This window comes from Onychostoma macrolepis, chromosome 05, assembly GCF_012432095.1.
Source record: "Onychostoma macrolepis isolate SWU-2019 chromosome 05, ASM1243209v1, whole genome shotgun sequence".
NCBI lineage: Eukaryota > Metazoa > Chordata > Actinopteri > Cypriniformes > Cyprinidae > Onychostoma > Onychostoma macrolepis.
In genome coordinates, this window is record NC_081159.1 from 30,122,419 (window position 1) to 30,144,630 (window position 22,212).

General features: G+C 39.1%; 1 protein-coding gene and 1 pseudogene across 5 annotated transcripts in view; one reads left to right on the forward strand and one right to left on the reverse strand.

The window, feature by feature from the left end:
- The window catches only part of LOC131540563 (uncharacterized), a 252,006-nt pseudogene that overhangs the window by 73,464 nt on the left and 156,330 nt on the right, over positions 1 to 22,212 (forward strand).
- Positions 1 to 22,212, reverse strand: part of LOC131540560 (integrin alpha-X-like) — a 164,407-nt gene that overhangs the window by 16,406 nt on the left and 125,789 nt on the right. For 3 of the 5 annotated variants that reach the window (XR_009271298.1, XR_009271296.1, XR_009271299.1), the window contains 11 exons: positions 13,517 to 13,618; positions 10,324 to 10,403; positions 9,918 to 10,004; positions 9,694 to 9,754; positions 9,066 to 9,167; positions 5,078 to 5,146; positions 4,878 to 4,985; positions 4,653 to 4,751; positions 4,339 to 4,449; positions 2,283 to 2,397; positions 1,051 to 1,834 (listed from right to left, as the gene is read on the reverse strand). Coding sequence is in view for 1 of the 5 variants with exons in the window: in XM_058775574.1 (XP_058631557.1) it covers positions 2,283 to 2,397; positions 4,339 to 4,449; positions 4,653 to 4,751; positions 4,878 to 4,985; positions 5,078 to 5,146; positions 9,066 to 9,167; positions 9,694 to 9,754; positions 9,918 to 10,004; positions 10,324 to 10,403; positions 13,517 to 13,618 (934 nt within the window). In the remaining 4 variants the exon portion in view is untranslated. The remainder of the gene's footprint in view (positions 1 to 1,050; positions 1,835 to 2,282; positions 2,398 to 4,338; positions 4,450 to 4,652; positions 4,752 to 4,877; positions 4,986 to 5,077; positions 5,147 to 9,065; positions 9,168 to 9,693; positions 9,755 to 9,917; positions 10,005 to 10,323; positions 10,404 to 13,516; positions 13,619 to 22,212) is intronic. The other 2 variants (XR_009271297.1, XM_058775574.1) reach the window with 2 other exon arrangements.

Consider the following 22,212-nt stretch of genomic DNA (forward strand, 5'->3'; position numbering starts at 1 on the left):
TAAATAATGTTGTGAGCTCGGTGTTTTAAAATATGTATATTTTTAATATAAATATGAAATTTTGGAAAAAATGCAAAGATAGGCTACTATGAAAGTAAACCGCCAGTAGGTGGCAGCAATCTTAATTAATGAGTCATTGAAGCATGCCTTCAAACGATTCGTTCAGACAGCTGATTCATTCAAGAATGAAGCAAATGCCTTTCCTTATGAATGGACCACTGAATCATTGACTCAAATGATTCAAAATTCAAAAACGCGAATCATTCATTAAGAAAACACTGCTGTGTGCCGCTCAGAGATGCGCGACTGTTCTGCTGTGATCTTTGTTTGGAACTATTTATATTAACCAAATGGAGTAAAAACAGTCAACGTTGACAATATATTCTTTCAATAAATTCAAATTCAAATATTGAACTAAAATATATACAGTATTAACTACTCGTTTTAACTCTTGTATAAAATGTCAAATTTCCAATCGTGGTTTTCAGGGAACTTCCCTCTCTTCCTGTCATGTTGCTTAACTAGGCTGTATGTTATAAATATAAAAACTAAGTTACATTTTTATGTTTCTTCTGTGTGCAGTTGCATTCATTTGTTTTGATTTCTCCACGAGATTCACACAGACAGGCTGTGAGCTTCAACTGGCGCAACCTTTTGTCATTTGTTAACATTAGTTAATGTATTAACTAACATGCACAAACAATGGACAATGCATTTATTACACTATTTATTAATCTTTGTTAATGTTACTTAATGAAAATACAGTTGTTCATTGTTTATTCATGTTAGTTCACAGTGCATTAACTAATGTTAACAAACAACTTGTGATTTTAATAATGCATTAGTAAATGCTGAAATTAATATTAACTAAGATTAATAAATGCTGTAGAAGTATTGTTCATTCTTAGTTCATGTTTACTAATGTTGTTTACTAATGTTAACTAAATAACCTTATTGTAAAGTGTTACCATATGTATGTATTTTGTACTTTTTTCGTATGTATCATTACATGGCCTGGTAAGTTAAAGTTGAAATTGGTTTTCAACTTACTTGAGCAATGACCTTTGCTAAGCCTGAGATACATCACCCGAAGCTGCCGGGGGTGAAACATTCCTACTGTTTCTTCCAGTAAGGTAAAAAAAAAAATGAAGAGTACAATTAACATTTCTGGCTGCATAGTTTTCTGTTTAATTAATGAATACCGTGTTTGGATTGCAGCTTTATTCTAGCACAGTTGCTACGCGACAGGAGCGGCAATCGGGGACACCTGGTGGCACAACTAGGAAATTCTGCGAGGGCTAGACTCAGAGCGTCCTATACGAACCTTCGAAGGATCCGAAGGATGCAGTCTTTGAATTGGGATGCAGCTTATGTCTCATGTGAAATGACTGTTTGCAGCTGCTTCCATTTGGATCATTTGGGTCCTGCCTATTGTCTATATCAGTGTCATGGAGGATTTGTTTTGTTACACTATATTTTGAGTTCTTTTGGTCTTGGTTATACTTTGTTTTTGGTTTTTTTTGGATATCTTGCCTGTTTTGTGGATTATTCTTTTGCCTTGCCTTCTGGAATTATTTATCTTTTGGATTTACTGGTTTCAATAAAAGCTGCACATGGATCTGCAATTTATAAATCTTGGAGCAGTTCATGTAACACATTCATAATACATTACACCTAATGTTCATTTATACAATTTGTAATGTAAAAATGTGTTTGTATGACATTTAACCAATTTTAACGAATGCTGTAAAAGTACAACATATTTATGACTACATCTAGTATTATAAACCAAAACTTGCACACTGCACAGATGTGCCTGGTACTGGGATGGACACTAGAAAAAAAAACAAAATAAATGTTATTATTTTAAACTCATGTATTAACGTACCAACACCTTTAAATAAGTTGCCACAAAAAAAAAAAAACAGTTTATATTAGAAAATGGCACGCTGCCCATGCTATGTTTGATGCTAAAGTAGTATAAAAATAATTGGAAAAAGCAAAAAAAAAAAAACACCAACAACAAAAAAAACATCAATTTGGAATTGAAAGCACTTCTTTGGTCAAAACCAACAAAAAGTAAACAGTCCATTTGTCAAACAATGGGATCCTGGACATTTTTATCAGTGTCTGAGAAAATTTGCAATGATGGATATTAGTATATGGCAGTATATCAATCACTATATTCATCACTATATCGAGCAGCAAGGTAAAAGTGAACTACAGGGTTAAACTCTCTTCATTCATGTGTCTTGGTTGGCCATTAGATGCAGTACTCTCACCAGGGGTTCCTGCTGTAGTTTGGTCACTGCTGACTGTAGTCAAATCAGCTTCACCAGCAGATGATAGTGCTGGGTTGTCTTGGTCATCAGTTGAAGCAGCTTTGAAAAATCCCCTCTGGAAAATCCAGCAGTGCAAATAAAAAATAATTAAAACATAACAACAACAGATCCACAGGACAAAAAATGCCAGCAGTTCAAGATTCAGGAAGTGTGTACTTTCTGTGGCAAAAGCATCACAAAATAGAATTGTAAAACTATAAATACTTAAAACAGGTTTCCTAGATCACCAACATCACTCTACTGGTAGAGACTGTGTTGAGCTGGGGTGCGTTTCCCGTACAACCATGTAACTCGCTGATTAACCACCATAGTGTGATGCATTGTTGTAGAAACAAACTAGCTAGTCACGACTGTTTCCCGAACACGGTCGCATCTCCATCGTTTGAACCACATTAGTTCAACAATTAAGGGCCATTGTTAATGACGTCACACGCATGTGGTGGATGAATAACTTCTGCTATTTAACTGATTAGAGAGCTCTAAGATGCTACTGTATTGAACATGGCACCTGATGACTAATTTAATATTTTGTGTTCCCTGTCATTTTGCTTTATTTGATGTTTGATTCATCACAGGTTCCCTCTTACATCTGTTACAGGGCTGATGAGACGAGAGACGTGCGGATCCATATGCAAGCTTTTATTGACAGGAGACGTGGTAATAACAGGCAGGGTCGATCAATGGCAGACAAGTATATAATAGGCAATGCACAGAGTTATCAAAAACGGGCGTGGGTCATACGACAGCGAACAGTATCAAAAGGGGCTAGACAAGAGAGGTAATCAAAAACTAAAGCAAGAGTCCAGGCAGGGGAAAACACAATCCGAAACGGGCAAGACGAGGCAAGACTAGGGAAACTAACAGGGCTCTGTAGGGCAGCGATAATGCATACAATACTCGGCACTGACGGAAGGAAAGTCCAGGGTTAAAATAAGGCATGTGATCAGTGTGTGCGTAGGATCAGGTGTGCGTGTGATTAGTGCAATGAGTGATTGGTGACAGCTGTGATCAGTAATGGATGATGGGAATTGGAGTCCATTGTGATGTGTGGTGTGAAAGTCAATATAATGGCAGGGCGACCTCTTGTGGCAGTCAGACAGAAGAGCAGGCCCAGGACTCGTAACAACATCATACTAAAATCATCGCTTATTGAGGATGCAGTAAAATACATAGATTAAAATGCATTTATATTTAGATAGAATGGAATATATAGATTGTACTGCATGTTAGCTTGCTTATTGTGCCCAAGAGCATATATATTTAAGCCCATATGTCTGACTATGCTTCTAACCACAGATCGAGAGCTGTAGTTTCAACCCCATAAGTTTGCGACGCTGTTTGCGAATGCTTATTTGAACTATGGTTTTGGGAAACACAGAATCGTTGAACCATGTTAGTAATGATGGAACTTGCGACCATAGTTGGCTAACGATGCTTTTGGGAAGTGCACCCCTGGTCGGGTGCTTAAATAATATTTGCAGTGCCATAGAGACATTGTTTACAACAGGGGTAGTAACCAACCCTGCTCCTGGGGGGCTACTAACCCTAAACAAACAAACCTGAACCAGCTAATCAATGCGTTTAGGATTACCTGAAAATAACAAACACTTGTGGAGCAGGGTTGGAATTGAAGTCTGCAGTAAGGAAGCAGTAAGTTGGAATGAACCTTACACCAGGGCTCTTCAACTTCAGTCCTAGAGGGCCTGTGTCCTGGAGACCAAAACCAATTTAACCCATTAAACCCCATATATAATATGTAAGTAATTCTGGACACCATAATTTTGGGTATGTTTTGTTCGGTTCAGAGATTCAGAGATCCAGCTATCCACAATCTCAGCAGAATTACTGGAGCAGGATTCAACTGAAGTTGAAGAGCTCTGTCTTACAGTTTTGAATATTAATACTGAATAGGCCTATTTAGGATTAAAAAAAAATGACACTTCAGCTTCAACACAACAGCTGTCAGTTATACATATTATATGTTATGAACACTGACTTTATACAGCAGCACAAAGATGATCGTCATAGCGATGAGTCCAAAAATTACAGACAGTGAGGCAGTAAGCACTGTGAGAGCCTGAGACGTGACCTCCAGCTCTGTCACAATCTGCAGACACAGATAAACAGAGCAGATGAAAACTGACTCCCACAAGATCAAACATGCCCTTCAAAAGGCCCTTTACAGTGGAAAGATTTGGGTGTGTGTACAGTTCCTATTTTACAATGTCAGCAATACTCATCCAATCAGATTTTAGAGTCAGGACTTTACTTTTTATAATCAGTGTAAGTAGAATGTTTTATTTTTCTTACAGAGAGCTGGTGAGAGTCATCAGAGGGATACTGGATGTACCTCTCAGTGTCAAATGAGAGAAACACCCAGCTCATGATCCTAACCCGCAAACCAGATCCCTGAAAAACAAGATTAGAAGTCAATGACAGTCACCTTGCATATCATGTAAAAAGAAGCTACTTTGGAGACTATAAGAAAATAGGTTTGTACTAATGCATTTGATATAGTATAATAAAGTGTTTTACCTGGTTGCCTGAACTGATATTCCCAGTAAACCTGAATCTGATTAGTTGATCAGGAAACGGCTGGATGGAGCAAACAATGAGATGACATGTAGAAGCACTGCAATGCTGCTAAAGAGAAAGATACAACTCTAGTTACTTTAGCAGAAAAACTCCAACAGTGGAGTTAAGGTCTTAAAGATAAGAAAAAAAGCTAATCTCACATGTGTCAGAAAGGAGCTTTTGCCATTTGTGGAGGAAACTCGGTTTTCACAAGTCGTACTGGTTCCATTCTGGCTCACACACAAAAAAAGGGAAAATGGCAGCGAGTCTTTCACAACACATACAATTATATTTTTTTTCTTTCAGTTTGACTTTCAAAGACTCATACAGATAGCAGAATTTCTCCACTTGAATCCAAACATTTGGTTCTTTTAAAATTTAATGGCCAAAGGGAAGTTTAAAAAAAGTATTTCAGGGGAGGTCGAGGATTTCATCAAGCAGTCAGCTGCTACTTGATGTTTGTAAGGCTTTGTTTCCTGTCCCCTGATGGTTTCAAATAACATCTTGTGATGTTTGTGGCTGGTCATGAGGGTATGGTCCAAGTTAGACCCATCGGTAACACTTTAGAATAGGAAACACTTATTCACTGTTAACTACGACTTTTCCCTCAATAAATTCCTAATTTGCTGCTTATTAATAGTTAGTAAGGTAGTTGTTAAGTTTAGATATTGGGTAGGATTAGGGATGTAGAATAAGGTCATGTAGAATAAGGCATTAATATGTGCTTAGTTACCATGTAACTGTGAGCGCTCAGCCTTGAAACCGCCTCTGGAGCGCGTGAGTACCGATTGGCTTAAAAAGATGTTTGTGACGATGCAACACTGAGTGCGTTTACATGCACCCTCTTAATGCGATTATGATGAGATTTTGGCGATATTGCGATTAATCTTTACCTCATGTAAACGCAATACTTCGATCTAAATAATACGATTAAGCTCATAATCGCCGATTTTAATCGAAATACACAGGCATGTAAACACCTTAATCGCAGTATTGCCGCTCTGACCAAAGTGCGCATGCGCTTGTGACATGAATAACGTGACACGCACCTGTAATAATACGGAGATTAGAAACAATGGAGGGGAAGAAAGCATCGCATTCTGAGCAAAACACAACAAGCTGCCAGCAGTCTCTGTTCCTTACCCTCATCCAGAAACGGCGAGTAGAACGCGACGGCAGTGTATAATCAAACAAATTCTATCACATTTCTATGGCGCCGAAAAAGCGTGGAATACAGCCATACAAATCATTATGCATTAGACGTAAATAAATTAAAACCGCGACCAACACTGCTCTTTCTGAGTCCATCATTTGTGCTGTCCAGTTTTTTCCGGACCTTGAAATTTACAAATTAAGCACTGTTAATTACTACTAATAAATGACTAATATTCTAGTAATATGCATGCTAATAAGCAACTAGTTAAGAGACCCTAAAATAAAGTGTTACCGAACCATCTTACCCTACGTATGAGCAACTCTGATTTTCTTTGTTTTTTCACAAACATTTGTGTGTAATTAGAGTATGCTGGGTAACACTTTAGAATACTCTTCCATCATTAATGAAAAACTACACAAGAACACATGAGTAACACAATATAAACACTCTAGTAACTACTAGTATCTATCAAGTAACTCTGATTAATTAATTGGTGAGTAATAGTGCTTAGTTGAATGTGGTAGTTCACTATTAGCTAATCAGTAACTACTATTTTGTCATACCTTCCCAAGAACTACTAAGAACAGGTTCATAATTAATATGAATAATGCATAATGTATAATTAATTCTAAAGTGAAGGTCATGGTAACCCACTAGTAATGACTCAAGTATTACCAAATTCTTCAGAAGGAATTACTAATATTTGGATCAGTATTCTAAAGTGAATAACATAATGACTGAAAACATTGTAAGCTTTTGAGGGTTTTGTAAAGTATTGGATAGTATTTATTTATGTGTTAATAATTCCTTCTAAAGGAATTACTAATTTTTCTGGGATCGTATTCTAAAGTGAAGATCATGATAACTCCCTATAATTACTGAAATCATTGTAAACGTTTGAGGATGTTGTAAGATTCTAGCTAGACAATCATTTTGCTAGATTTGGTAATCAATACTAGTGGGTTACCGTGATCTTCACTTTAGAATACTGATCCTAATAATTAGTCATTTCTTCAGAAGGATAAAGTAACACTTACGTCATTACTATCCAAAACCTTACATATATCTCAAAAGCTTACAATTATGTCAGCCAATATTAGGGCGTTGTCATCATGGTTTCACTTTAGAATACTGATTCAAGTAATCTGTAGTTCCTTTAGAAGGATTTGATAGTACTTGAGTCACTTTAGAATTAATTATACATTATGCATAATTCACATTAATTATGAACCTGTCCAGGATGCACAAGTACACATTAGCCATGTTTCCACTGTCGGGCCAAAAGCTGGCGTGCTAGTGCGTGCCAGGGCCAGTCGCGTTTCCACTGTCACTTCCGGGGCTTGATCGTGCCTCGTCGGTGCTTCCTCAGGGCCAACGGCCGGGGTTTTCTGGCCCGACGAAAACCTTGGGCCAAAGCGGGCCAACTGGGACTAGAGGAGTGGTTATGAACAAAGGCGGAGTTTCTCCGCGTCTTGAGAGCGTCAGCGCTGCAGATCATTTCATAAAGTTAACAGCTATAACACCAGCATTAAAGACTTTTAAAATAATTTTAGCTCAAAACTCACTTTCAGACAGCAGCGAGTGTTTGAAATAACTTGATCCGATGTGGATTATGATCACCATACAAGGCAGAAATATTTATAAGCGATGCAAAAGACTATGCATGCTAGCCATTAACATTACCATACTAAACATGGTAAATACGACTGCTTGAAGAAATCAGACGTCAGCTTCTCATTCTCTATAACAATCGTGTATTTATTTAGTAACATATTTTATCTGTCATAAGTCTCGTCTCGAGACTTTAGCTCCATGTGTGTCATAAAAGTATATAATGGTTTTTGTTCGGGAGCTCCCTCTGCTACTCAGGTCGTATTTTTGATGGAAATATATAGAAATTATCATTCTTACTTAATGTGATGTATACTGTTACTACAAATAAACAGAAACAGACTCTACTGAATAAGTAGTAGGCCTATTTGTCCTCTTTCTTTTGTGAAATAGTGGTTCACATTGCTTTATTTCTGTGTGACAAATTTTCAATCCTGATGAATTAATTCATTATGATCAATGTATCACTTAATAGGCTATGGTAAAACATCGATGCTTTTGGATTTAAATCTAACAGAACATGCAAACAAACAGCCGCTTTTATCATGTTAATTTTGTGATCGCGCTATATTTCCAGTGACTTATTTCTGATTAGTTTTCTGACAACTTCTCTTTGTTGATGAAATGATGGGGTTGCGTGACGTTGTTCCAGAGAGGCGTGTAAAGGGCGGGTTTTAGTGAAGCACAGCGGAGCTCGGCTCGGTGCTACAGGTCTGAGCCTATAATCCCGAAGTCAGTATCATCTTTGCAATGCAGAGGAAACATCGAAGTTGCATCTGAATGGCATTTAGATGCTTTTACACACTGTTTAATGCACACTGTTAGAGGAACATATAATGCACTGGCTCGCACTGGCCCGACAGTGGAAAAGCGGCTATTGCAAATTAGAAGAATGAATCACCATATGCATCCCTAACCACCTCTGAAGGTACACTGTAAAAATGGCCGTGATTTTAATGGTAAAAAAACTGTTAAAAAGCTACGGTAAAAACCTGTTAAATGGTTAACGGTAAGTTCCCCTAATATACGGTGAAAAACTGTAATAGACATTTCAGACAATTTTACAGTGAAATACTGCTTTTGGAAGTGAAAAAGAATGTAAAATGTACAGGGAAAAAATGTAAATTGACATTCCCAGAATTCCCTGCGTTGCATTTCAAATTTAGTTTGAATTTGATGTTTTTTCTTTGAAATAATTAGGTTTCTTCTTAGTTTTTTCTTATCAGTTATGTTTATTAGGGTTGTATGTTACATCTAATGCTGTTAAATTATTGTTTATTGCATATTTCAGTTTAATGAGTCTCACCATGATGGTGTTTAGTGCTTGTGTGAATGACACTGTACACCTTCTATATGTGTTATTATTTAAAAGCAAAACTCACTATTTCAGGAAGAGATACACTCCACGAGAAACCTAAAGCCATCTTCACTGGAAACACAAAGGAAACATTCACAGGTACAGACAATTTTCCAATGTTCTCCACCTAGTTTTATTTTTTGAGGATAGAGAGAAAAAGATTATCATTTATGAAAAAAACAAGAACTGGTTGTACAGAAAAAGGAAAAATTTAATGAGCTCAAATTTAAAAGTCAATATAAAATAACATTTGCCACCCATTCTATTTTCACAGTTTGACATACTTTGCAGAGCGAAACAAGAAAAAAAAAATTACTTGAATTTATTTGACAGCGAATGTAAATTTGGAGGAATGCCCACACACCCTATAACAGGTACCTACAACATTCTAAAACAAAGTATAAATAATGATCTGGTTCTGGTTAACATTATTTTCTCTGCCGGTGTGACCTGGTAAACAGGATAGTATAACTTTTCAACTATTCCTTAGGTAGAGTAGCTTATTAATTTCTGATGAAAAGTACAAAATTACAAAGACAAGAATTTGTTTCTTTGGAATAATGTGGACTCATGAATAATGCACAATAAGACTAAACAGAGTCAATTTTCATTTTATGTTTCAAAAAGCACATATTGTGGAATTAATGATTTACCGTATACACATGCTCAAGTTGTGCACAGTTAGGATATTCAACAAACCGAGTTGACCCTCCACTGAAACATCAAAAAAGTAACGTTATTAAGAACATGCACACTAAACCAAAACCTCAAGTAACTACACTAAACTTTTAATAACTGCAAAATGTTAACTAAGAATCACTTGCTGCACAAACTGTACAGTAAACACTCATTGTGAGAAAATAAATTTGACACTTACTCATTTACCACAACATTAACAGGAATTTTAACCACCACAGATGTAGTTGCGCGATTATCTTGGGATGTGTCATTGTTCTCATTCTTACTGTGATGGGCAGAAAAATCTCTGGTTAGTTCTGAAGAATCACTCAAATGAAGCAGTATTTTTTTATTTATTTAGGTAATTAAGGGTGAAGTGTATAAATTTTAAAAAGAGCAACTTTTTGATAGTGCTACAGAGTTTAAAAGTTTTAACGTTTGAGCAGTCTGACTCAGCAACCAATGGCAACACTTTGATGTGGGATTGTGTGAATAATGTTGGAGAACACATTTTGATTGATTCTTTTTTCAATTCAGTTCCTAGTCATGCAGAAACAATGCGTTTCACCTTTAGAGTTTCACCCAGTATAATTTGTCTTTCTGACCTTGTGACCGATGCATTGACAACCAGATGTTCATTCACAGCAAAGGGTGCAGACAGCATGAATGACGCCATCAGCGTGGTCTTAGGGAAAAAAAATAAAATTAATTATTATTAATAATTATTATTATTAATTAAGAAATATTAATATTATATTTAATATTATTGCCTAAATATTATAGAATTTAATAATATTGAATGATTATTTTGTGTGAAAATTGTACAATAGTTTGTCACTGCAGTGCCCTCAAAGCAACTTTGTATCTTATAAAAAACAAAACAAAACAAAAACTATGGAATACTATGATTTGGGTGCCAACATTCTTCAAAATATCTTCTTTTGTCCTAGGTTAAAAAAAGTACACTTCCATAATGTACTTAAAGTGCACTATTTCCACGCACTAATTTTGTACTTAATATACCAAAAATGATTGTTTAGTACTTCTTAAGGTAAACTTAAGATCAGCTAAGTGTACTTCGTGTTATTTTGAGACACCATGAATATGAACTAAAATGTGCTTTTAACATACTGTCTCTGTATTTAAAAAATGTATTTAGTTACCACTTGTAGTACACTTGAACCCATCTTTTATACACTAGTACACTCAAGTGTACTTCATATTCACGGTGTCCCAAAATAGCACAGCTGAGTACTTAGTTGATCTTAAGTTTATCTTAAGAAGTACCAAATAATCATTTTTAGTTTATTAGGTACAAAATTAGTGCATGGAAATAGAGCACTTTCAAGGGATCATATGATGCGATTTCAAGTTTTCCTTTCTCTTTGGAGTGTTACAAGCCGTTTTTGCATAGATAAGTTCCCTGAAGTTGCAAATACTAAAGTCTCAAAACCAAATAAATATTCTTTATAAAAGTTAAGACTCGACCACGCCCCCCTAAAACGGCTCATTCAAACACGCACGTATTGTTGCTGCCACCACCGCCATGTCCTGGAGATGCTGTTTCATTGTGAAAGCGAAAGTACTTTGTTTGGGCTTCCAAAAGAGGACACAACTAGAAATCAATGGTTAAGTTGATTTACAATACTGTTCCAGAACAGTACAATGCAAATATTAGAGTGTGTGCAACGCATTTTACAGAGGACTATTTCCTGAACCTGGAAGAGTAGCCTACAATGCTGTCTTGCACAAAGGCTGTTTGTATAAAGTGGGGCAATTCCAACTTTGCAAGGACAGTCTGGCATACTTACTCTGCCTGTAAGTATGTTTTCATATTTAAAGAATTTGCCACTGATGATTCAAATGACAATTTTTGAGCTGTGTAGAGTACTGCTTGTTGTATGTCGTTTCTCTGATCACAAATGCAGACATGGTAAAAAAGACAGGCGGGACGTAACATTTCCGTCTCACGCTTGAGGTATTTGGCCAATCACAACGCACTGGATAGCTGGCCAATCAGAGCACGCCTTGCTTCTCAGAAAGATGAGCTTTGTAAAAATTGGCGCGTTTCAGAAAGGTGGAGCATAGAGGAGCAACAATAATGTAGAGTATGTGGAAAATAATGTGTTTTTTCAACCTTAAACCTCATAAACACATTGCATTACACCAAATACACAAAATAATGTTCTTTTTAGCAACAACATATGACCCCTTTAAGTATATTATGGAAGTGTACTTTTCTTTAACCTGGGGTGTTTAATAGAAGAAAGAAACTCTAAGGTTTGGAACAAGTGGAGGGTGACATATTACTACTAGGGGTGTAACGATACATGTATTTGAAATTGAACCGTTCGGTACGAGTCTTTCGGTACACATTACAAACCGAACGATTCGTTGGACTAATCCTATTACAGCATCTTATCCTATTAGGTTTGATTAGTGCCTGTGTGCATTTAGAGTTCATTCTTTCACTGCATGATTCAGTCTATTAAAATGCATTTAGAATGATCACAAAATTCAAGATATGGGGGCAGAAAATGTATATATTTACATAATTTCATATAGTTAATCAATATCACAGAACAGTGCCGTTTTTTTCTCTCCAAAAATCAGCATGATTACAAATGATTTTTACAACAGTTCAATAAGTAAGAAGTGAATTTAGGCAGCATATTGCCTATTTTTGCTCAATTTCGCCAACAAAAATAAGTCCAAACACAGCCACATCACTGTTTTGCGTCTCTGATCAACATGACTGCATTTCGTTCCTGAATGAATCAGCCATTTAAATGATTTGGTTCAATCGCAATGACTCACTTATTAACAGTGACTTGCTGCCACCTGCTGGCGGTTTTAATTTCACATTTAAAGTATCTTTTAATTTTTTGATTAATTTCAAACATCAGTTGTCAACGTTTTGTTTATAATATCAAAACATTATTTATGCATTTGTAACTGCAGGTTACAGCATTATATGTTCCTCTAACAGTGTGCATTAAACAGTGTGTAAAAGCATCTAAATGCCATTCAGATGCAACTTCGATGTTTCCTCTGCATTGCAAAGATGATACTGACTTCATTTGCTTGGTAACAGTCCAAATGTCTTATTGACTGATTAAATTAAAAATAAAAAAAAATCTGACTCAAAATGTGATGCACACTTTTAGAAAAAAAAAAAAAAGGCTTAATAAAGGTAAAAAAATGCCCATAAAAGGTAACAATCAATTTAAACTTATTGGAAAAGATTAATCTGCTTCATGACAATAGGCTACATCAGCTGGAATACTTCAAACTGGAGCTGTTTTTGTTTTATATGCTGATAAGAAGACCAAGACAAGTTCCATCATAGATCAAAGTTAAAAAAAAAAAAAAAAAAAATATTTTATTTATTTATTTATTTTATTAAATAAAACATTTGTAAAAATCAAGAAAATTTCTCTGGCATTTATTTATTTTTTGCTGTATTGAAAACGAACCGAACCGTGAATTTTGTGAACCGTTACACCCCTAATTACTACTATATCACTATTAAACATATTACTACTCTAAGGTACTATCCACCTTGGTGGGTAGGTAAGGTACAAAGTTGTCCCTCTAATGGTACTGCCCCAGTGAAGTTAAAAAAAAAAATATTCTTATAGTTAAGTGTAACCTTTTTGTATGAGCAATAGTAAAATTAATTTTTAGCAGTAATTTATCATGTGTTGTTATGTATTCTGAGAATTACACCACAATAGACATGGTAAAAGGTTCATGGTGGCTTCAATGTTGATGAAGCTCTTCTGGAGGTTTACCAACCTTTGCTTTCTGTCGGAAAAGTGTTGCCCCAAGCTTGCATGCTGTGCATGTAACATTTGAGAGCTCTATGTGACTGGACTCACACCAAACCTGTACACCAGACTAAATGACAAGAACAAGGTTTCAATTATGGCACTGGAGCTTTTTTTTTCTAAAATGCATATTACCAGAACATAGACTAGCCATCTATCCAAGGTCTTTTCCTGCCTTGGCCTGAAACGCTGGATCACACACAGAGCAGTGCACAACCATTTTTGCTGCAGCACCAGGGGGGTTAGTGTGGAAGAGAGCTCTGTAACTGTTCATTCACTCCCTCCTGTCGGTATTGAGAATCAAACCTGCAACCTTTGTTGCAACAAGTCTGACATCCTAACCATTAGGCCACAACTGCATAAGACAAGCAGTTTGGATACTTAATACTGTAAATCTGCTTTGACACAATCTGCATTGTAAAGAGCGCTATATAAATAAGTGACTTGACTTGATTATTGTATGTACATGTGCATCTCAATAAATTAGAATGTCGTGGAAAAGTTCATTTATTTCAGTAATTCAACTCAAATTGTGAAACTTGTGTATTAAATAAATTCAATGTACACAGACTGAAGTAGTTTAAGTGTTTGGTTCTTTAAATTGTGACGATTTTGGCTCACATTGAACAAAAACCCACCAATTCACCCACTAATTCTCAACAAATTAGAATACTTCATAAGACCAATAAAAAAAAAAACATTTTTAATGAATTGTTGGCCTTCTGGAAAGTATGTTAATTTACTGTACACATACTAAATACTTGGTAGGGGCTCCTTTTGTTTTAATTACTGCCTCAATTCGGCGTGGCATGGAGGTGATCAGTTTGTGGCACTGCTGAGGTGGTATGGAAGCCCAGGTTTCTTTAACAGTGGCCTTCAGCTCATCTGCATTTTTTGGTCTCTTGTTTCTCATTTTCCTCTTGACAATACCCCATAGATTCTCTATGGGGTTCAGGTCTGGTGAGTTTGCTGGCCACTCAAGCACACCAACACCATGGCCATTTAACCAACCTTTGGCGATTTGACAGTGTGGGCAGGTGCCAAATCCTGCTGGTAAAGGAAATCAGCATCTTTAAAAAGCTGGTCAGCAGAAGGAAGCATGAAGTGCTCCAAAATTTCTTGGTAAACGGGTGCAGTGACTTTGGTTTTCAAAAAACAGAATGGACCAACAGCAGCATATGACATTGCACCCCAAATCATCACAGACTGTGGAAACTTAACACTGGACTTCAAGCAACTTGGGCTATGAGCTTCTCCACCCTTCCTCCAGACTCTAGGACCTTGGTTTCCAAATGAAATACAAAACTTGCTCTCATCTGAAAATAGGACTTTGGACCACTGGGCAACAGTCCAGTTCTTTTTCTCCTTAGCCCAGGTAAGACGCGTCTGATGGTGTCTGTGGTTCAGGAGAGGACAACTGTAGCCAAATTCCTTGACACATCTGTGTGTGGTGGCTGTTGATGCCTTGACCCCAGCCTCAGTCCATTCCTTGTGAAGTTCACCCAAATTCTTGAATCGATTTTGCTTAACAATCCTCATAAGACTGCGGTTCTCTCTGTTGGTTATGCATCTTTTTCTTCCACACTTTTTTTCCTTCCACTCAACTTTCTGTTAACATGCTTAGATACAGCACTCTGTGTGAAGAGCCAGCTTCTTTGGCAATGAATGTTTGTGGCTTACCCTCCTTGTGAAGGGTGTCAATGATTGTCTTCTGGACAACTGTCAGATCAGCAGTCTTCCCCATGATTGTGTAGCCTAGTGAACCAAACTGAGAGACCATTTTGAAGGCTCAGGAAACCTTTGCAGGGGTTTTGAGTTGATTAGCTGATTGGCATGTCACCATATTCTAATTTGTTGAGATAGTGAATTAGTGGGTTTTTGTTCAATGTGAGCCAAAATCGTCACAATTTAAAGAACCAAACACTTAAACTACTTCAGTCTGTGTGCATTGAATTTATTTAATACACGAGTTTCACAATTTGAGTTGAATTACTGAAATAAATCTGAAATAAATGAACTTTTCCATGACATTCTAATTTATTGAGATGCACCTGTATATTACCAGATTGGAATCGAGTAAATTAGATATCTACTCGAGAGAGGCAAGAGATGAAACCTGACAGTGAAACCAGAACCTCTAAGCAGTGGCGGTTCTACATTGAATTACTCTCCGGGCGAGACCCCCTCTGAGCTTTTGATTATTTCCTTCATTTTTATTAAAGAATAAATGCTTTTCTGATGTGATTTGAAATTTAAAAAGGGAGAAAAAAAGTTCGCCAAAAGGCAGATTAGAACCCCGGTCGATCGTGTCAAAAGGATTCAAAAGGGATTCAAAAGGATTCAAAACGTTTATTGTCATATGCACAGTGAGGAAAAGCAAGTTTCCCTGTACAATTAAATTCTTTCTTTGCAGTCCACACTGAATGCCAAGACGAGTGCAAATTATGTAAAAATAAAAACAGACATACACCTAAATAGAATAAAAATAAATAGAAAAATACACATAAATAAGAAAAGAAAACAGTAGTGCAGTAGTCTGTAACAATTGAGTGCAACTACATAATAACAATAGCAGCTTTAACATTAATAATGTGCAAATCAAGATGAAGATACTTGATATGAAATAGCAGCAGTAACATTAGCAATGTGCAAAATTTTAGCTGTAGCAGTTTAGTCCACATATTCTATGAGATATGTGAGACTAGTCTGTGTTCACTGGCTACCCATTTAACAGTCTAATGGCTGAGGGGAAGGAGTTCCTTAATCTGGAAGTCCTACATTTCACACTCCTGTACCTCCGTCCTGAGGGTAGGAGTGTGAACAGTCCATGTTGTGGGTGGGTGGGGTCCTTAAGGATGGAGGCAGCTCTCCTGTGAACTCTGCGATGGTGTAACGCAAAGAAGTGTAACGCAAACTTTTCCATCTGCACCACTGAATCTGACACCTAGCAACCGTCTTTTGCAAATTTGACTATCCCAATCATACGTTTGTGGGTGGAGTTAGTGTAAATAGCCTCTGCCAGCAACATAGCTATTTGCACTTAAATAGACACTCCGATTTTATTTTTTTTTATATTCCCAACAATTAAACAGTTGCCCCAGAAAAAAACAGGGGGTGCTCCCGCGCCCCTGGGTGTGACTGACTTTAGCCCACTTGTCCCACTGGGAGAGGTGAACTGTCCCCCGCGGCCGCGCCCCCCTCCCCTTTCCACTTCTCACACAGCTTCTGTGCACGGTACCTTCTCAACAAGCAGGGGCGCCAATTTGCCAATTCCCCACACAGTTATATGATAGATAATATGATAGATAATAGAAAACCGCTTAGCGGCGCAGATGATTTTATTTTATTTTTTTCCAAGTGCTTGTGCCGCCCCCCACGTGTCTTGAAAAGATGCCGCCCCGGGCGGCTGCCCGGTTCGCCCATGCCTAAAACCGCCATTGCCTCTAAGAGATCCCACCACAAACATTTTACTCAAGATTGAGAGAATTCCCTGAAATGTTGCCAGTTTTTGTAAAACTTTTAAATTTGGCTAAATAATTTGTGACTTCTGATTGAATAACTGTGAAATACAATTAAAATTATTTGAAAAATTATTTAAAATTATTATTTTGGATTTGTATTAATCTTCATCTTAATAATTTATTTTTGAATGGAGTTACTATCATTCTGCTTCCTGGATAATGCAGAGTACAGTGGCAAGTACATGTTTGTGAATCCTTTGAAAATATCTGGATTTCTGCATTGATTACTGATAAAATGTGGCCTGATCTTAATTTAACTCGCAGTTACAGACAAACACAACCTGACTAAACTAATACGTACAATGAGTGACCATTCACAGTGCAGTTTGAAGAAAGTAAATAAACCTTTAAATTTAGTAACTTGTACAGTAGGTCCTTGTTTAACAGCAAAGCCTCCACCAAATGTTTCCTGTAGCTGTTAATAAGACTTTTGACCATCCCATAAATCTATTCCAGTGTATGAATATTCATGGTTGTCTTGGGTCATTATCTTGTTGCATCACTTAACCTTTCTAAAACCTTGAAGTCCTGAACTGCTGCCCTGACATTTTCATGTGAAATGTCTTGATATAATTTTGAAATAATTGTTCATTTGATGATTGCAAACTATTCAGGGCCTTAAACAAAGCACCACTAAACCATGACGCCATGCTTCGCTGTTGGGATGAGGTTTTGGTGTTGGTGCGCAATGGCCTTTTTCTTCTAAACATTGTGTTGAGCATTTTCCCCAAAAAGTTCAACTTTTGTCTCACCTGTTGTCTCACACACAGTTAAATGTTAGCCAAAATCATCACAATTAAAATAACCAAAGACGTAAACTACTTCAGTCTGTGTGCATTGAATTTATTTAATACACGAGTTTCACAATTTGAGTTGAATTACTGAAATAAACTTTTCCACGACATTCTAATTTATTGAGATGCACCTTTATGTATATATGTAAGCTATACATATACAAGTGGCGAGTGGTGACTTTTTTAACAGGGTATGTGGAGTGCTAAGATTAAGACCCCCCAACTTTCCTTTCCTCGCGCATGAAATCAGCCGTCTACCAGCAAATCACTGAGAACGCGCTACAATCCTGACTAGTCACAGCCACAGAGTGGAGGCGCCAAAGCTGCGGAGAATCCGCTTACCCGGAAGCTTCCGTCACTGACGTAGATTTACAGAAAATGACCACTGTTTTCAAATAAATCATTTTACATGTCACATCTCAAATGACAAGGGATCAACTTATAATCATGTTTATATTCATTAGCCCGTGAACTCATTCTCTCAGACGGCCTGGGTATGCGGGGCATTCGCAGCTTATATGGACGGAACACCACTGATATATATATATATACACACACACACATACATACACACACACACACGTAAATTGAGATATAGCTTACACTTCAAAAGGTTATGGTTTAATTGATTAAAGTCCATTTAAAGAGAATTCTAAGAATAGTTTCTAAACACATTAAAAATGTTAGAAATGTATTGCTGAAACACATTACAAAGACTCTAAACTATGTAGTACTGAATTGTGGAGCTAAACCGTTAAACAGTTTTTCACCAATTCTGTGTTCAGGATTTATTGGGCAGGGCTAAAACGATGGCTCGATGACGCAATGGCGCCACCGAGTGTGGCCCTGCCCCTAACACTATAATAACTATGTTGAGAGGTCAAGTTCTTAGTTTGTCTTTTTGAATGTCTGTGATGTTAGATATACAGATTCTAGGCAGGGACGGTTAGGGTGAAAGGTCTTAGCCCAGAGACATCAATATGTGGCAGAATACATACAATTTAAAAACATGGAGCTTTCAAAATGCGAGCTGTATCGCTTTTTCTTCTTTCAAAGCGCACTGGAGCTTGCAATCTTGTGGTGTTTGCCGTTGCTAAGCAACCATGAGCCGCACTTGCTTTGACGACGAGAATATTTCAACTCACTGCAGCGCTGAAGTGCGTTGAGCATGATTGCCACCCGTCTACAATTAAATAACGAACTTGTACCTCAAACATGTATGGCTGTATAAATCCAATTAAACTACTAGAGGTAGCATCAGTAGCATCCATTCAGGTTGTAACGGTTTTTGACAGTTGAGAGAGACGGACGCTTTCCCGCGAGTGGGCGTGGCTTCAGCGCCGACAGCGGACACGCCCCCAGCATTTGAGAGCAGAGAGTCCTGCTTATTTTTCAAAGATTTTGATAACTTATTTTAGTTACTTGGCGGTTTTTTTTATAATTCAAATTTGGCTGGGTGGTTAATAACACATTTTTCTGTTGTGTGAAAAACTCAGAACACATATTTGATATCACTTTACATGGACTTTAAATATGAGCGCTGCAAGTGTCACGGTTCATGGGTTCACGGTCTCATCCTCGCTCTGTTTGTGTGTGTGTGTGTGTGTGTAGGTGTGTCTGATTGAGGCTGATTCGCTCCAGCTGCGGAACATTATCAGTGCTATATTAGACCTGTTCACGCTGTCCTTTGTTGTCAGATCCTTGGATTGTCTGCCGTGCTCTGGTCAGTGGTTTTTGTCAGTTCCTGCGTCCTGATTCTTCATCTTCGGATTTCTCCGTCGTCTCCTGGTCTCTGTGTCTGGACTGGCTGCCCATTGCATCCCGGCGCTACCTGCCTGCTTACGTGAAGCTCTACCCGCTTTCACTTTGTGTGAGGAAGGCAGCATTGTGGGGAACGGCGGTGTGGGAGAATCGCCATCCATGTTGTTCCTCGTTCCGCTCACTTTCTCAGGAGATGAGAAGGGTTTGCGCTGGTCGGGCGCAAGGCGGCGCGCATGCTAGCCAATCTGAGTGTGAGTGGAACGAGGAAGCGCAGTGGGATATGTTCCTGCATGGGCTGGCTGACCGTATCCAACGGGAGATCTACACGCTGGAGCTGCCCACCGGATTGGACGGGCTTGTGGATCTGGCCTTGCGCGTGGATGCGTGTCTTCAGCAACGCGGTCGCCAAGGTCGACGCAGGTTTACACCAGAGTGTTCCTTCCTCGACACGAGCAATACGGTCAGCCACTCGCCGAATGACGAACCCATGCAGGTCGGTAGAGCTCGGCTCTCCCGGGAGGGGGGGGGAAAAGAGAGAGAGAGAGAGAGAGAGAGAGAGAGAGAGAGAGAGAGAGAGAGAGAGAGAGAGAGAGAGAGAGAGAGAGAGAGAGAGATCGCAGAAGGAGGCGGGGACTGTGTTTGTACTGCGGTGCGGCTGGCCATTTCCTCTCTAGCTGCCCCGTAAAAGATCAAGCCCGACAGTAGGTCTGAGGTTACTGTCGATTGGAGTTTCTTTGAATAAAGCCTCATCTACCACCCTCCTCCCGGTGAGGTTGCAATGGGCAACCGGAAGACACGACTGCACGGCACTATTAGACTCCGGAGCCGAGGGCAACCTGTTGGACATTTCCCTGGCGCAACTTCTTCACACCCCCATGGTTTCACTCCGTCACAGGATCTCCGTCAGCGCACTTAATGGACAATCGCTTCCCGAGATTAACCGCTCCACGGTACCCATCACTCTCATTACTTCAGGCAATCACTCAGAGACCATCACTTTTCTCGTCACCAACTCTCCTCTGGCTCCGGTGGTGTTAGGTCATCCTTGGCTCACTCAACACAATCCTCGGGTGGATTGGAGGAGCAATACTGTCTCTGGGGGGGAAGAGACCTGCTATGCCTCTTGTCTTGTGTCTGCTTGTTTCTCTGTTTCTTGTTCTTCATTGCAGGATGAGATGGTGAACCCGTCTAACCGAGGAGTATCTTGACCTGAAGGAGGTGTTCAGTAAGTCCAGGGCTGCTTCTCTCCCTCCTCATCGTCCCTACGACTGTGCCATAGATTTAGTGTCAGGTATGTGTCCGCCTAAGGGCAGGTTATGCTCTTTCTGTTCCAGAGAGGGAGGCCATGGAGAAATATATTTCTGATTCTCTGACAGCCAGGCTCATTCGTCCTTCTTCTCCAGCGTGTGCAGGACTTTTTTTTCGTCGCGAAGAAGGATTGCTCTCTGCGACCTTGTATTGACTACCGAGGCTTGAACAACATCACGGTAAAGAATACTTATACCGTTGATGTCTTCAGCGTTCGAGAGGCTGCAGGGAGCATCCATCTTCACTAAATTAGATTTAAGAAACGCCTATCATTTGATTCACATAAGGGAGGGGGATGAGTGGAAGACCGCGTTTAATACTCCCAGAGGGCACTTTGAATATTTGGTTGTGCCTTTCAGGCTTTCTAACGCCCCCGCGGTCTACCAGGCACTCATCAATGACGTGCTGAGAGATATGGTCGATAAGTTCATATATGTCTACCTGGATGACATACTGATTTTTTCTTCTTCTCTCCAGGAACACGTTCAGCACGTCAGGCGAGTACTCCAGAGGCTGTTAGAGAATGGACTTTTTGTCAAGGCGGAGAAATGCGCGTTCCATGCACAGTCGGTTCCTTTTTTGGGGCTCACCGTGTCGCCTGAGGAGGTTCGAATGGACAGCCTTCCATGCACAGGCAGGCTCGTTGGGCACTATTTTTCGGACGTTTTGATTTTTCCATCTCCTATCGGCCGGGTTCTAAGAACGTCAAACCCGACGCGTTGTCACGCATTTTTGATCATTCGGACCACCCGGTGTCTCCCGAGTGCATCGTGCCTGAGAGATTGGTCGTCTCTGCAGTCACTTGGGAGATCGAATCGAGGGTCCGCACGGCCTTAGGAGGGGTAATGCCTCCGCCCGAATGCCCAGCGAGCCGGTTGTTTGTGCTGGAGAGGTTACGGTCCGACATTATTCGATGGGGTCATTGTTCCAACGTGGCTTGTCATCCAGGAATCGGTCGCACTATGTTTCTGGTTAAACAGCGATTCTGGTGGCCTGCCATGGCTCGTTATATCCGAGAGTTTGTTTTGGCCTGCTCAGTCTGCGCTCGGGGTAAGACTTCCAATCGACCTCCAGAGGGATTACTTCAGCCGCTGTTGGTCCCTTCGAGATCCTGGTCCCATATTGCGCTAGATTTCGTAGTGGACCGGTTCTCAAAGGCGGCTCATTTTATTCCCTTGCCCAAATTACCCTCAGCCAAGGAGACAGCGGCTACCGTAGTTAATCACGTCTTTCGCATTCATGGCCTCCCGGTAGACGTGGTTTCCGACAGGGACCCCAAT